The sequence below is a fragment of the Leptodactylus fuscus genome, chromosome 2, assembly GCF_031893055.1.
Source record: "Leptodactylus fuscus isolate aLepFus1 chromosome 2, aLepFus1.hap2, whole genome shotgun sequence".
Lineage (NCBI taxonomy): Eukaryota > Metazoa > Chordata > Amphibia > Anura > Leptodactylidae > Leptodactylus > Leptodactylus fuscus.
The window spans coordinates 127,296,432-127,310,851 of record NC_134266.1 but is presented as its reverse complement, the minus strand read 5'-3'; the positions used below and the strand labels follow the sequence as shown (position 1 = coordinate 127,310,851).

The following is a 14,420-nucleotide window of genomic DNA, read 5'->3' as shown; positions in this document are numbered from 1 at the left end:
AAAGTTAGCACAGCTCCATGTATGACTGTAGCCATAAGGGCACATGTGATTCAACCTCTTTATGTGGTGGTTACTTGACTTAAAGGGATCCTATCATTCAATCACTTTATTTTTCTAACACGTTGGAATAGCCTTAAGAAAGGCTATTCGTCTCCTACCTTTTGCTGTCTTCTCTGCGTCGCCGTTCGCCTAAAATCCAGTTTTTTCTCTGTATGTAAATGAGTTCTTTCGCAGCACTGGGGGCAGGCCTCAGCACTCAAACAGCACTGGGGGGTGTCCCTAATTGCTGCGAGAGAACTCTCTCCAGTGCCGCCACCTCTTCTTCTGCAGCGAGGTCTTCACCACGTCTTCTTCCGGTGGCGACTTGTAACTTCTAGGCCTTGGGCCTAGGGCAAGCTGAGTGCACATGCTTGCGGCCACAAGAAAAATGGCCGCTTACATAGTATTGGAAGCAGCCATTTTCTCGTGGCTGGCGGGCATGCGCAGTCGGCTTGCCCTAGGCCAGAGGCCTAAAAGTTACAAGCTGCCACCGGAAGAAGACGCGGTGAAGACCTCGCTGCAGAAGAAGATGGCGGCGGTGCCGGAGAGCTCTCTGGTAGCATTGGGGCTGTTTGAGTGCTGTTTGAGTGCTTGTGCCCGCCCCCAGTGCTGTGAAAGAACTCATTTACATACTGAGAAAAAAACGGAATTTTAGGCGAATGGCGACACGGAGAAGACAACAAAAGGTAGGAGGCTATTCCGACGTGTTAGAAAAAAAGCGATTGAATGATAGGATCCCTTTAAGCCACCAACTTGCTCTGCTAAAGTTCCTACTTCAGTTACAATCCCGTAGCTCACATGATCACACACAACATGTTAACAAGGTTTCCAATGTAAGATTTGCATTGCATTTATGAATCTTTTCATTTCATAAATCCTGAAAGTATAAAAGCATATAAACAATATTGCATTTTGGATAATAGCTTTTCTTTCTTAGAAATCTTTACAAACACTGAGCCGATCTTTACATAGCATTGCTTCACACGATAGCAGTATCAGATAAGTACACTGTAATGCTTTTGCAGATCTTTAAATGAAAAGGACTCTTATCCAAAATGCCATATTATGATGATATTGTTTATAAAGTCATAAGTTGTTGCCTGCCCTCCTGGCAGGGTTAGTAACAAAGTGCATAAAGAGAAAACAAAAACAACCAAACAAAAATATAGAATGTTATATAAAAAAAACAAAACCCCTATCTATCTGTATATACACTTGTATTTTGTAATATGCATAGTTGAGTAATATACCTGTGATCGGTTTAGTACACCCAGAACATTTCTTGGCATATAAATTTCCAAAACATTTGATACAATAAGGTTTCTCATCCTGTGAGGTAAACTGTTGACCAGCCAACTGAGTCTTACATCCAGTACAGACAAAACATTCCTTGTGCCATGGCTCATCCCGGTAGGTTACGCCTCCTTTGGTCAATGACTGCAAAGTAAATGACTGTGTTAATGATTAGTAAAACTAGAGGCGGTTATCACAATGAGTCACAATCTCAATCCAGATAATCATTGGGACTGGATATTCAGTACGACATAAATCAGCACGTCTATACTGTAATTCACTATATTTTAATTTTTGTTTACCTTTTTGCAATGTGTGCAGCGAGGGGCAAACTTGCTCTCATAACATGGGATGCAATAGTGGGCCTGGTTGTCAGGAATGAATGAGCGAGATCCAATGGGCTGCTTACAGCTATTGCATATGAAACAATGCTCATGCCAAGTCTGCCCATTATATTCTAATTTCCGAGATCCTACAGGAAAAAAAAAAAAAGGTAGAAATTTTAGATCCACACGTATCCATACAAATTCAGACTGGCGTATCCATGCATAGAGCCCACCTGCAGAATTTATTCTGGAGGCACACTATACAGTGAAATGCAAATATTACCCACCTCAATTTTCTTTTTCTATATTGGCCTGCTACCCAGCCTTTGCCTTATATTAGGCCCCCTTAGCCCTGCGAGCAAAATGATAGTTGGTTGGGGCCCCACATAAGGATATCCACAAGGTAATTTAGGTAGTAGCCTTGCACCCCCCTGGAGGTTAGGGGCCCACCTGCTCCACTGTAGGCCAGTCTGAGCCTATAGTCATACATATATGACAGAACAAATATTAATCCCATCTCTAACAAGAGTTTAGCAGGCTGGTTGGTGCTCATTTACTTTCATTTTCACCTGGCAGGGATCAATAAGGGGTCAGACTGTTTATTCCTCCATCCCCTCATATAGTTAACATCCTTATCAGCAGCACATCCCCCTTTACAAGGGAATATGCTGAAGATAAACCAGGATATTTAGGTATGCATAAAATATGAACAAACAACTAGTGTTTTCTTAATCTTGAAACATCTTTACACGTGTCGACTCAAGAGAACTGATACAGTCATTGAAAACAGTTGTGATTGGGAGCAGCAGCAATTGTATATAAATATCCCAATTCCAACTAATGATACCAGTCTGCACTTTCATATAATACACCACAATCACATTTCTACATTTTAGAATGCCAACATTGTAACTGTTTGAAGTGCCCCCCTCCCTTATTTTCCCTGCCTTATACACATACAAGTCCATACACCATACATAGGGAGATACAGATACAGCTCTCAATAGACAAACAAAGGAAAGAATAAAGAAATGTAGGATTTCACAGCAGTCAAAATAAATTAATAAAATATATTACAACATTTATAAATGACATAAAAAGTTTGAAAGTTTAGTTATGGTTTAAATCCATGATATTGCCAATGCTTAAACATGGTGAAAATAAAAGTGCATTTCATTACATGTGATCTGGATACAGGGTTGTCATTTGCAGAGGTGTCATTGTATCCTACAGTTAACAAGCCTGTGTTAGAAACTACAGTATATTCATAGCATGGAGAATAGAACTAGAAAGGAAACCACTTTCTAATTTTTCAGCTTAGCCTTCATTTTACTCTTTGCTGTAAACGCAAGGGAGCGTAGTTATCTGTTTTCTAGGAAAAGTCCACATCAGCTTAAGGTATTTTAAATATTTATAGCTTGAAGAAGCCTTTAATCCGATTACTGCTGTCCCAAGAAGACTTCAGCTTAGAGCCAAGGCACAAACTAAACAGTGCTGTATCTAATCCCAATAGAGCGTAGCAAATAGAAAAGACAACACTTTTAGTAAGATATGAAAGAGATCACAACCTAATAAAGTGACAACCCAAACCAACATGTCATCTAATCCCCACAATAAATAATGACATCTAACAGGCCTTACAAGGGAATGGTGAGTAGCACTGCTGTGGATGTTTTTGCAGATCATTTTTGAAAGCTGGAAAACCCCTTTAATATTTGCAATTCATTCCAGTGGAAACATTTATTAAGATTGGCGTAGATACCATCAGTCTTTCAATTTTCCCTATTATCCGGTAACAGCATTGTAAGGTCCATAGCTAGTCTGATAGAGCAGCACTACCTAAATCAGCATATAGAAACCTATCTGGAATCCATGTGAAAACATCAAATGACCCAAATAAAATTGTGATTTGATAATATTTATTTGTGTGTGGTACATTATTTAATAATATCACATGGTTTATTTTATAGGACTTGCGCTTTCAGTTGAAATAGCAATTTTTAATCTATATTTTCGCTAATTCTAGGATTACTTATTTGGATTTTGGCAGCACATATTCAATACATTAAATAGTTATTCTAAATTGGAAAAATCTTCCAGGAACATCATAAGAGAATGTCCTAACACTGTCAAACAGTTGCCAACAATTTGGCTAACACACTGTGAATGTAATATATGCCAAGGATTTTTGAACATTGATTTATTTAAGTTTCTAGTGAATTTTCCCTTAGCTCCTTTATGGATTGTGTGTAAGTCAGATGCCAAGTAGTTTTTCTGCACTTGATGCTCCAGAATACATGCATTTAGTAAGATGGACAGGAGAGTCAGGAGAGTCAGGAGAGTTGATTTTAAAGGAAAAAAAAAAAAATTAGAAGATAAGTTTAGATAAGTATAGAGATGAGCGAGTAGTATTTGATCGAATACCTCGCTCCCATAGGAATGCGTTTAAGCGGTTGAACACCAAGCGCATCAAATATTCACTGCGCTTAACCCCTTGGTGTTCAGCCGCTTACACGCATCCCTATGGGAGCGAAGTATTTGATGGAATACTACTCTCTCAGTTCTAGATAAGTACAATTTCTTGTACAACACAAGTTTGTACCCTTATTTTCTTTAGAGGGGTATTTCCACTTAAAATATTTAAAGAGGACCATTCATTTCCTCTTTGATAAGGTTCAGTCACGAAAAAAAACAAAAACAAAAAACGACGCGTTTCGGAGAATCCCCCTTTTTCAAGTGTAAAAAGCAGGAGCAAGTTTTTACACTTGAAAAAAGGGGAATTATACCCTGAAAAGCGTTTTGTGTATTTTTTTTTGTAATAGGAAGTGATATAACAACAAAGTAAGTTTTCATATTTATTCCTGATTGGTATGGTACATCTCAATCAAACAGATTGCCATATATAGCCAGCTGGTCCCGCTTCTGCGTGGTGACATTGAGGCGCTGTCTTGTGACAGCAAGCCAAGCATTTGGTTTCTTGCAGCCGCCTTGGACACAGGCGCCAACTTATGATATATTATACTAGTTTCAAGCATAAGCAACTATATCTAGCATTCAGCTTTAAAGGATAACAATGTTTTTTCATGCATTACATAATTATAAACTTCACATTATAACCACTGATGTGGACACATCTGCAGCCACCCTCATTTTTGTTACCTGCAAGCTCTGGTTCTTGTGACACATTCTCAACCATCTAAGGTGAGAGGCCAACTGGTCCTAATAATTGATTCTAAATTTGTATCTGTACATTCAGTACAGAGCTACGCTATATGCCGCTTGGTGATTTTTTTTGTTCTTCCAATTGATCTTTCATGTCCTTTGACATTGTAAGTATTATATACCACTAGAAAGCTTGGGCTGTGGAATGCCCTTCTGCAGGTACACTTCCATAGCCTTGGACTGCCAGGAACTGTTCCTCACAGCCCAGTGATGACCATGAGCTGTGACGCCAACCCCTCTATCAGTACAGCGATATCTGGGCCAAAAATAACGGCACCAATGTCTCTGCAACCAGGGTGGATACTGGAAATGTCTGAGGACATGAAAGGTTCTCTTTAAAGAAGTATACTGATTTTCAGGACTTCATTTCTATAGAGAACAGGATGCCATATCTTTTTTTAATATAATTTTTGGAATATACCGTAATTGTTCAAAATTTTGCTCACAGATTTATTTTATCAGTGAACGAATTTGAAAAGTTTCTGTGAGAGGAAAGACTAACTATGGCGTCAGTTATGTGACCCTCACACATGTCAAGTGTCATTCAGTTAAAAGGGAATCTGTCAGGTGGTTTATGTCAACAACATGTGCATGAAATATTGACCTTTCCAATGGAGCCCTTCACTAAGCATTGTGTTGCTGAAAAGTCAAATTATAAGCTTATAGAAACTGATGCACATTTCCCTTAACTAGACACAAGGACAGGAAACTGTTTCATCTAGTTATGCGGTCATCATGATAAATCTCTCTTTCAGAGACTCACAGTAAAGCATAGTATCAGAATGATGTCCAAATGTCAGGCTTGCTAGATAAGGTAAATTTGCTTATGGAAGATGTTTCAGCAACAGAAATTTTAATGAGTGGCAGAAAGACCTTACTTAATGCTGCACATACTGAAGAGCAGAACATGTACAATATTACAGAATCACCTAAAAAAAAAAAAATAAAAAAAAAAATCTTACATTCTTCTTCTGGTCTCTTTTCAGTTTGATTGTTTTGCTCATGTTATATTTATCAATAACATGACAACATCAGAGATGGACAGCCAAGTAAACACATAGAGATCTTATAATATAGAGGTTTCCACCATTAGTCCTATTTAGCCCATGGATGTGTCCTGTGATTTTACCAAACACATGTATGTCACCCATGTGCTTGCTGAATGCCAGTGATCACATGATGGGTGACAAGAAGGACGCCATGTTTAGTCCTATTCATATTACAAAGGACTGATCCATGGGATATACCACTATACTATGCTGAAATGGTTTTGCACTAGTACAATAAATGTAAGTGAGCAGAATTTTAAATACATGTACATGAGAATATTGTATTATCTAGTGTTCTATAACCATAATACCTCTTAAAGCATGTTGCTTGGCTGTTTCTGCAAATCTCATACAAAGGTTTCTCTACATGCCTTGCCAAACTGACCTCTATTTTACTGAAGTTGAACTGCGGATAGAACATTATGTGGGAACACGCACAAGAAGAGTGGAGCAGTAAGGTTGTATACCGCTTGCTCCAGTCTCCAAGAATTGCCAGTCAGAGGCATTATGGCAGTAGAAGTCACAATGAAATGTCAGAAGGTTTAAGGTTCTGCTATGTAGATTAAACAGACTTAGTGCCATTATTCCAATTAAAGTATTTGACTTTAGTGCCGTTTTACTAGTAAAATCAGCTTTCAGTCTTCAGTGCTAAGACATATTCCTTAGTACCTGGCATGACTGTCTTTTCACAGCTGACACACTTGGAGGAGAATTCACTGCAGTAACAGTCATTACACAATAGTTCTTCATCTTGGCATGTGAAGGGTTCATCGGCCAGTGACCGTTCACATCGAAAGCAGCGGAAACAGTTCTCGTGGTAATGGCGATCCTCATAATAGAGCTCCTATAATTTGTAGACATCAAGCAGAAATATAATGTTACACATCGCCAAATAAAAATGAAGTAAACTGATAAATAAAGTGTCCTAAAGGGCGCTACAGAAAACACTGATGAAGTGTCTGGACACAGACCCCTAGCCCTTGTACTCAACGTGAGTGACAATATTGTATATCACTAAAAAAAAACTGCAGGAAGAAAACAAACTCATTTACTTATCATGGTCCTTCAGATTAAATGGATTGAGGGTTTTGTTTAAGATTTGTTGGAATGGCCACTCAAAGCTTTTGGTAAGAGCTCTCCTTTATATTGTTATTTCCCAAAACATATTCCCAACACAGAATTAGAAAGGAATACCGCAAGGGCCACAACAGCAAAAGTACCAAGCAGTGAGCTAGCAGTAAAGTCAGATCCGAGCTAATCTGAGTCTATAGTTAAAGCAAAGTGTCCATCTTGTGACTCCTCTCCCTCCCCAGGTCTCCTTGCAGTTCTTCTAATTATGAATACAGTCTTACTAAAAACATTTAGTAGCCAAACAATCTGAGAACAAGGAATCCATCTGGAACCTGCACAGGTCCAATAAAGGTTACTAAACTACATTATGTTTTAATAATAACAAAATTACAGAACATTGTTTTTTTCTGTAATGATGAAACCCTTTTATAACTAATGTTTAGGGAATTAATAGAATATGAAAACAATGAAATTAATCAAAACATTTCTGGAGAAGTTTGACCTACCCTAGAATCGTGGCCAATAAGCTCCTTGCACTCATCACATGTGTTGGCAAACAGGTTGTCATAGCATGGGATACAGTAAGGACCTTCTTCCATTTGGATATACTTCCTTCCATATAGAGACTCCTTACAGCTATCACAATCAAATGGATCACTCATTTTGCAATGATTCCTGCAAAGAGAAAAAAAAGCATGGTTGAATTGAACATTGTTTACTTCTGTACTTAAATGGTCATTGCCATTTCAGCAAACATGTTCATGTGAAAATCAGTCTAATAAATAGCAAACTTGCAATTCGAGGAAGATTGGCATGTACCTGTTGTGTCCACTCTATAAAACTGCATATACAAATAGTTGAGAGTCAGGGGCAAATATCTGATTGGATTGTAAGTGAAAGAATGAAATGTTGGCAGACCCATCTTCAAACATAGATTTCACCCACGGTGGATAAAATTCGACCACATTTGAACTACTGCATGGGTTTCCTACAGAGATCAACTAGATGGGGTTTGTAGATGACTTTCCTGCAGATTTTAGCATGGAATACGTGCCAAAACCTGCAGAAAATCTAAAGTCACCTAAGCATACAGATGCAACAATTAAGCTTGGTTACTACTTTAACATTATTATCGTATAAAGTCTGCTTTTATGCTTCCTTACACAATTAAATGATTTTTCCAGACCTTTGATATTTATGACTTATCATAATGATTGTTCATAAAAAGGAGCTTGTTGAGGGTCCGACATCCCAAGTAATCTGGTGTTTACAGCAGTCACTGGTGCAGAAACAAGACAGTGGCAAGATCAGGTAGACTGCTCTGGCCATTCTGTAGTGGCCATGTCTGTGCTGAAAGCTACACCATGTAAACAAATGCAGAGGATGCCAGGAGCTTCCAGAGACACCTAGACATGACTCAAAACACTGCTAAAAGGTATTTGGGTGCACTTACTAATCTATTACTAGAACTAACAGACCTTTTTTTAAAAAAAAAAAAAACAACTTTTTTTTTGTCCACAAAACCCATTTGAAGGGGTTGTCCAGTGTAAGCAAATTAATGTTATTGTTTGTATAGTAGAATTTCCAATATATATTCTGTTCCTCATGGTTTTCTAAATCACTGCTTGTTGTCATTCCTTGTCATGTGATGTACGGTCCATGGTCATGTGATGGTCACACAAGTGCACAGCTCGTTATAGTCACAGCACAGTAATCGCATCTGTATACCTGTGTGCTCATCACATGACCATGGACTGATCTTTATCTACTGAGAGTAAGCAGAATGAATGACAGCAAGCAGAGATCTAGAAAATATTAGGAATTGATACAGAATAATCTACTGGAAAATTGTACAACATACAAAAAATATAATGTATTTGCACCAGTTTAATTATACAAATACATCTGAAACAATATTTTGCTTACAACATGAGGAAGGTGTTTGGGGGAAGGCCCTTGTGAGTAATCCTCATACAGATTACAATTTAAAGAATTAGGTCTGGAGCTCTTCTGCCTTCAATTCCATGTACAAAACATGATCGACACTTTCTTAGGTCATGTAAGTCGTGCACGCAGGACTTTTTCTTCCTTTACAAAAGCAAGGCTGGATTCACACCAGCACTCTCTTTCCATTTGGGGATTCTGTCCCCAATTCTGCTTGCAAAATGCAGCTCTCTCTGCATTTCCGGGCAGAATCTGGGCTGACTCAGCAGATAACTGCTTTTTAAGTGGATTGGATTTCCATTTTTCGGGTCCTCAATTGGACCCGAAGAATGGAGACCCAAGTGTAGGTGTGAACCTAGCATTAGAATGCTCTCTGTTGTTTTGGTTGAATGGGCTCCAGAATCTTGCACAGTCTATAATGGGGTTTGCCGGGTTTACGCCCTGCTTACAGGACTTTTCTCTCTCCACATAGTTTAAGTGTGAATCTAGTGTTAGAAGAAAGGTCATTATAGCTGTAAAAAGGGCCCAACTGTAAAACCCACAGTATTGGTATGGGATGTGTAAGAAGCTCAACATTGTAGAAGTGAAGGTAAAAGTGTCCACATACTTTTGGCTATATAGTACATTTGAGCAGGTCCTATTGTCTTTGTTTTAAGAATATAAAGCAGAAATATTGCAGCACACAGGCAAGGCAAGGAATGTAGATTTATACATTCTGTACCATTTAACGTAGTCACATATCCAGCATGTATAACATCAAAATCAAGCAGAAGCAACTGATCTATACAAGGGCTAGGTCATGACCATTAGGACATTTTTACTTTAGAAGACGTTCAACTTATATAAAAAAAAAGAGAAGCTTCTGAGAGCACGAGGGCATTTTTACATTTCTATGTTTCACAACTGCAGTACAACCTAGAAAAGCAGATGTAACATGCACACAAAACAAGGCTTGGATTCAGAGGTTTTTTATTAAAAAGGAGGCAACTTAGGAGAACTGAAACAGAGAATGCAAGCATTTTAGGAGACATTACTTCATCACAGAAGAAATGGCCTAGAATAGACACTGGTCATTCAACTTCCATATTATATAAAAATGAAAAGAATGCAGACAGTCTAACTCAGAGAAGTAATAGGTAGCCCTACATCTTAGAATTAATAAGCAAGTATCTTTATGATCTATGATTATATGCAGTACTGGAAGAGTTGTACACCAATGCTCCAGTTATTCACCACCCTCACATAACCTTTGCCCTGCTGAAACATATCTTCAGACCATGGTGCACTGATTCATTGGCATTTTATCAGCATAGGTTGTTACTTACACAAAAGGCTAGGAAATCAGTGCATATAAATATATCTGCCATGCATGTTGTGTACACAAAACAGAGTCTTATCTGAATACACATCCCAGGAGCAAAACTGAAAACCAAACACACATCAGCCCTTTCTCTTGGTCAGTCAACAAAATAAAAGCCACTCCCTGTACTATAAAGTCATGAGGATAAAGGTGTAAGTAAAAATAAGTATTCAGCTCGTCTTGATCCAAGGGACAAACATTATGCTGCTGTATATTCTTGGATTTTCTTTCAGTAATCATGCTGCCACTGTCACATATATTAACATATCTTAGGGCCGGACACGTGAAAAAAATTGGCCAAGTTGCATTCACAACAATTGGCCAATTTTTCAGATGCTGGGCAAGTGGATATGTCTGTGGAGGAAGCAGATTGTTAGAGACCACGTGGGGAAAAAAAAAAATATTACGTTGCCTTGAATTTCCAAAAAGGAATATACTGTATAATAATCTAATTACATCCTAAAAACAGGAGACATTCTTTATCTACCTCAGTGCTACACTAACAATGTCGGAACAGATAAATTGTAAGGCTGCAACAGCCATTTCCAAATAGCAACTGTAAGATGGCTACAAAGCTACAGGAAAACTTACAGAACTGACAGGTAAAATAGCATTTCTAAAAATTTACAACTAGATTTATCTACAAGGAAGCTCTCTGATTTCTGGATCACAATTGATCATCAGTACTTAAAGGGGTTGTCCCATAACAAGGACCCTATCTATACTGCTAGTTTATGTGGATAGAAGACTTTTTCTAAATGCATTGCTTTATCAAAACTGCTTTGTTTGGCCGCTATCTTAATTTTTCACTTCATTGTTTACATGCGTTTCCATGACCACGCCCCGGACCACGGGCTTATCTGCTCAGTCCCCAAGTGATATAGCTGCCTGAGATAGGGAGTCCGATACCTCTGTATGTAATGCAAGCGGACTCAAATCCATCTCTGCTACATCAGCTTCATACTGTGGTAATTCATTTCCAACCAATCCCTCATTACTGACTGCAAACATAGCAGATAGCAGAGCAAGTGAAACCCCACCCACCAATGTGCCCAGAAAACCAGGAAGTGAAGAGAGCACACAGCCTGCAGGTTGGTGAACAAGCGTGAAGGGAATACCGCTTTAAGGAGAACCTTTCACTACCCCCAAGTCCAGCTCTTTACATCAATTAACCCCTTCTCCACAACCACCATAATAGTAGTGACCAGACTCCCTGGGCTTTATACTGAGGCCACCTAAATTGGGGCCTTTAGATTCCTTTTGACCTTCAATAGGTGTTGGCCAAATGTTACACAAATACACATTTGGTTTGACTGAGTTTATGTACATGTTTTCAGAAGAGAAAATAGAGTAAGACATTGTCTAAAATCTATAGTATTTGCATATCCCTAAATAAAACTAAAAGGACCAGTATTGAAATTTAACATGCCTGCATCTTCTTTTCTCTGACCCAATTTGTCAGAAGAGGGGTCCACATATATGGGGGTCTTAAGGGGAATCTGTCACCAGAACCCAGCAACCAACTCAGCCCCACAGATTTAGGGGTCATCTGAATCACTTATCTAACAGTGTTTTCCCCTTGTAAATTGGATATCTTAGTGATCCGCTGCTAGGAATGACCTGAAACAAACATCTCATTTTGCCAAGGGAATACTCAGCTATCCAGTCATTTGCCCTGACGTGGCTGCTGCAGGGAAATTTTAGTACAACAAGGTGACCATTATGATGAATTTACATCCATGTAAAACAAGATTGGCTGAAGTGTCCCAGTGTAGGCAATCCCCTTACAATTTTTTTCTGTTTTGTCTCAAACAGTAAACCTAATCATGTCATTGCCCTTCTATTATGTCATTTGCCCAATACACAGGTATCTGGCCAGTGGGTTTCTTTATGCTGTCACATGGAAATATATAAAAAGGTAAAAAAGTAGATACACATGAGATTCAGTTGGAATTTTGTGTCTAGTCTCCTATCAAGTCCTCTGACATTAGAACATTTACATACCGCTAGAAAGTGAACATTGCATGGAATTCAGCGCAAGTTTGCTGGTATGTCCCCCTCGCTTTCTGCGCAGATATCCTTGCGATTACGCTGAGCTGTAAGACCAGCCTTTCTGACAGTGCAGGGATATTGGTGCTGTTAGCTTTGGTATGTGCCCAGTTAAATCTCTGCAACTGAGGCACATACTGGCAAAGTTGACACATATATCAAAGTCCGCTTTCTAGCAGTGTATAACACCGCTAACATAAGACAACATGAAAGGTCCTCTTTAAGCTTTGTATTGTCAGAAGGGCAGATTTAGGAAAGGGGGTGTGACTCTGGCTGCCTCTGCTTGGAGCTCTATGTCAGACAATCACACTCCTTGCCTGCTCCTGCCTGACACCACCGTCGTAATAGTACAGAGACCAAATAGCATATCGGGCATCAAAACTAACAGCATTCATTGCTTGGGAATAGTAGGGGCTAGAGAAAAATTCCGATTGCGTTAGCATTGTTATTAAATTATGTAGAGAACTAGACTTGTTGAAGGTGGTGAAAGTTATCTGTACTGAGAGGCCTAACATGACAAATTCATTCCCTGCTTTCATGAAATGGTATAAGAGATGCATGATGTCACCACAATGCAATTATACTCAGCGTTCTAACTCCAGACAGGTAAAAACAGCTCACCTAATGGGAGAACTTTTGGTGTGTAACTTCTCAGAAAGAGTTGCAAAAATATTAAGCACTCTTTCCTGAAGCAAACAATGAGTTCATACACATGACATGATCAGTCAGGTACACGAATGTCCTGGTAGACACCAGTTAAAGTATATATTCTCTCAGAGGGCGTTCACACTACCGTCGGTGTCTGACAGCTTGGGTCCGCTGCTAATGTCCATGCAAAATCTTGTGCGGACATTAGCAGCGGAAACACTAGCTGTGTCCGTGACATTTTGCATCCATTTAAACGGACATCGGGTGCCTTCTTTTACAGTCCTTAACTGTCCGTTCCCAAAGATGTCCGACTTTTCAAGCGGACAGCAAAAACCTACATGTTGGGTTTTGCGGTCTGCTTGAAAAGTCGGACATCTTAGGGAACGGACAGTTAAGGACACCCACAGACAGTAAAAGAACGCACCCGACGTCCATTTAAATTAATGCAAAATGTCACGGACACAGCTAGTGTCTGATGCTAATGTCCGCACAAGATTTTGCATGAACATTAGCTGCGGACACCGACGGTAGTGTGAACGCTCCCTTAATTCTAAGTTACCAAATGCTTTATGGTGCTTCTAGAGCACAAATCTGAATTATTGTACCTAAAGAAAGAGCGCTAACAAAGATTGCCAAAATATTTCTAGACAGATCAAACAACATTCATGGGCATACAAAATTGTTATGGCCAGATTTCTAAACCAAATGAATGTAACAATAAATGACTGTAGCTAACTGACTAGGAGCAGAGTTGCTGTAACTAGGAATGGCCACAACACAAGGCAGAGTTTTTTACCTCCAGCTCTGTATACTGTGTAGTTTTGGCACTACAGTTGCTGGTATAAACTGAATATTGGGCTATTTGGTATCAGACACACATCATCACCAAGCCAATATTGATAAACTATCCTAAAGATAGGAAATTAATATCTAAAGCACAGAAAACCTCTCTGGTACAAAAAATCTTTCTCAGAATACTAATATGAAAACAACATCTATGAACTAATACAAAATAAGGATTGCAATAACGCACATCAGACAGCTTCACAAACCCCCCCCCACCAAACTGTACTATTTTACAATACTGACAGTAGGGATCTTGGTGGCAGGGTGACAAACTACACCAACCTTTGAAAAACACAAAAGTTAAAGGGGTGCCCATAAACCATTAAAAAAAAAAAAAAAAAATTGACCTTGCCCAAGTGGGGCAGCTCTGGTCTTTAGTAGAGATGAGTGAGTACTGTTCGGATCAGCCGATCTGAACAGCACGCTCGCATAGAAATGAATGGACGTAGCCGGCACGCGGGGGGTTTAAGCGCGCCGGCTACGTCCAAGCGGAAGTACCAGGTGCATCCATTCATTTCTATGGAGCGTGCTGTTCGGATCGGCTGATCCGAACAGTACTCGCTCATCTCTAGT

General features: G+C 39.2%; 1 protein-coding gene across 1 annotated transcript in view; it reads right to left on the bottom strand.

The window, feature by feature from the left end:
- The window catches only part of FHL3 (four and a half LIM domains 3), a 42,283-nt gene that overhangs the window by 1,640 nt on the left and 26,223 nt on the right, over nucleotides 1-14,420 (bottom strand). Inside the window, exons 2-5 of the mRNA XM_075264571.1 lie at nucleotides 7,507-7,675; nucleotides 6,599-6,773; nucleotides 1,635-1,804; nucleotides 1,290-1,476 (exon numbers count right to left, since the gene is read on the bottom strand). Coding sequence (XP_075120672.1) covers nucleotides 1,290-1,476; nucleotides 1,635-1,804; nucleotides 6,599-6,773; nucleotides 7,507-7,662 — 688 coding nt within the window. The 5' untranslated portion in view covers nucleotides 7,663-7,675. The remainder of the gene's footprint in view (nucleotides 1-1,289; nucleotides 1,477-1,634; nucleotides 1,805-6,598; nucleotides 6,774-7,506; nucleotides 7,676-14,420) is intronic.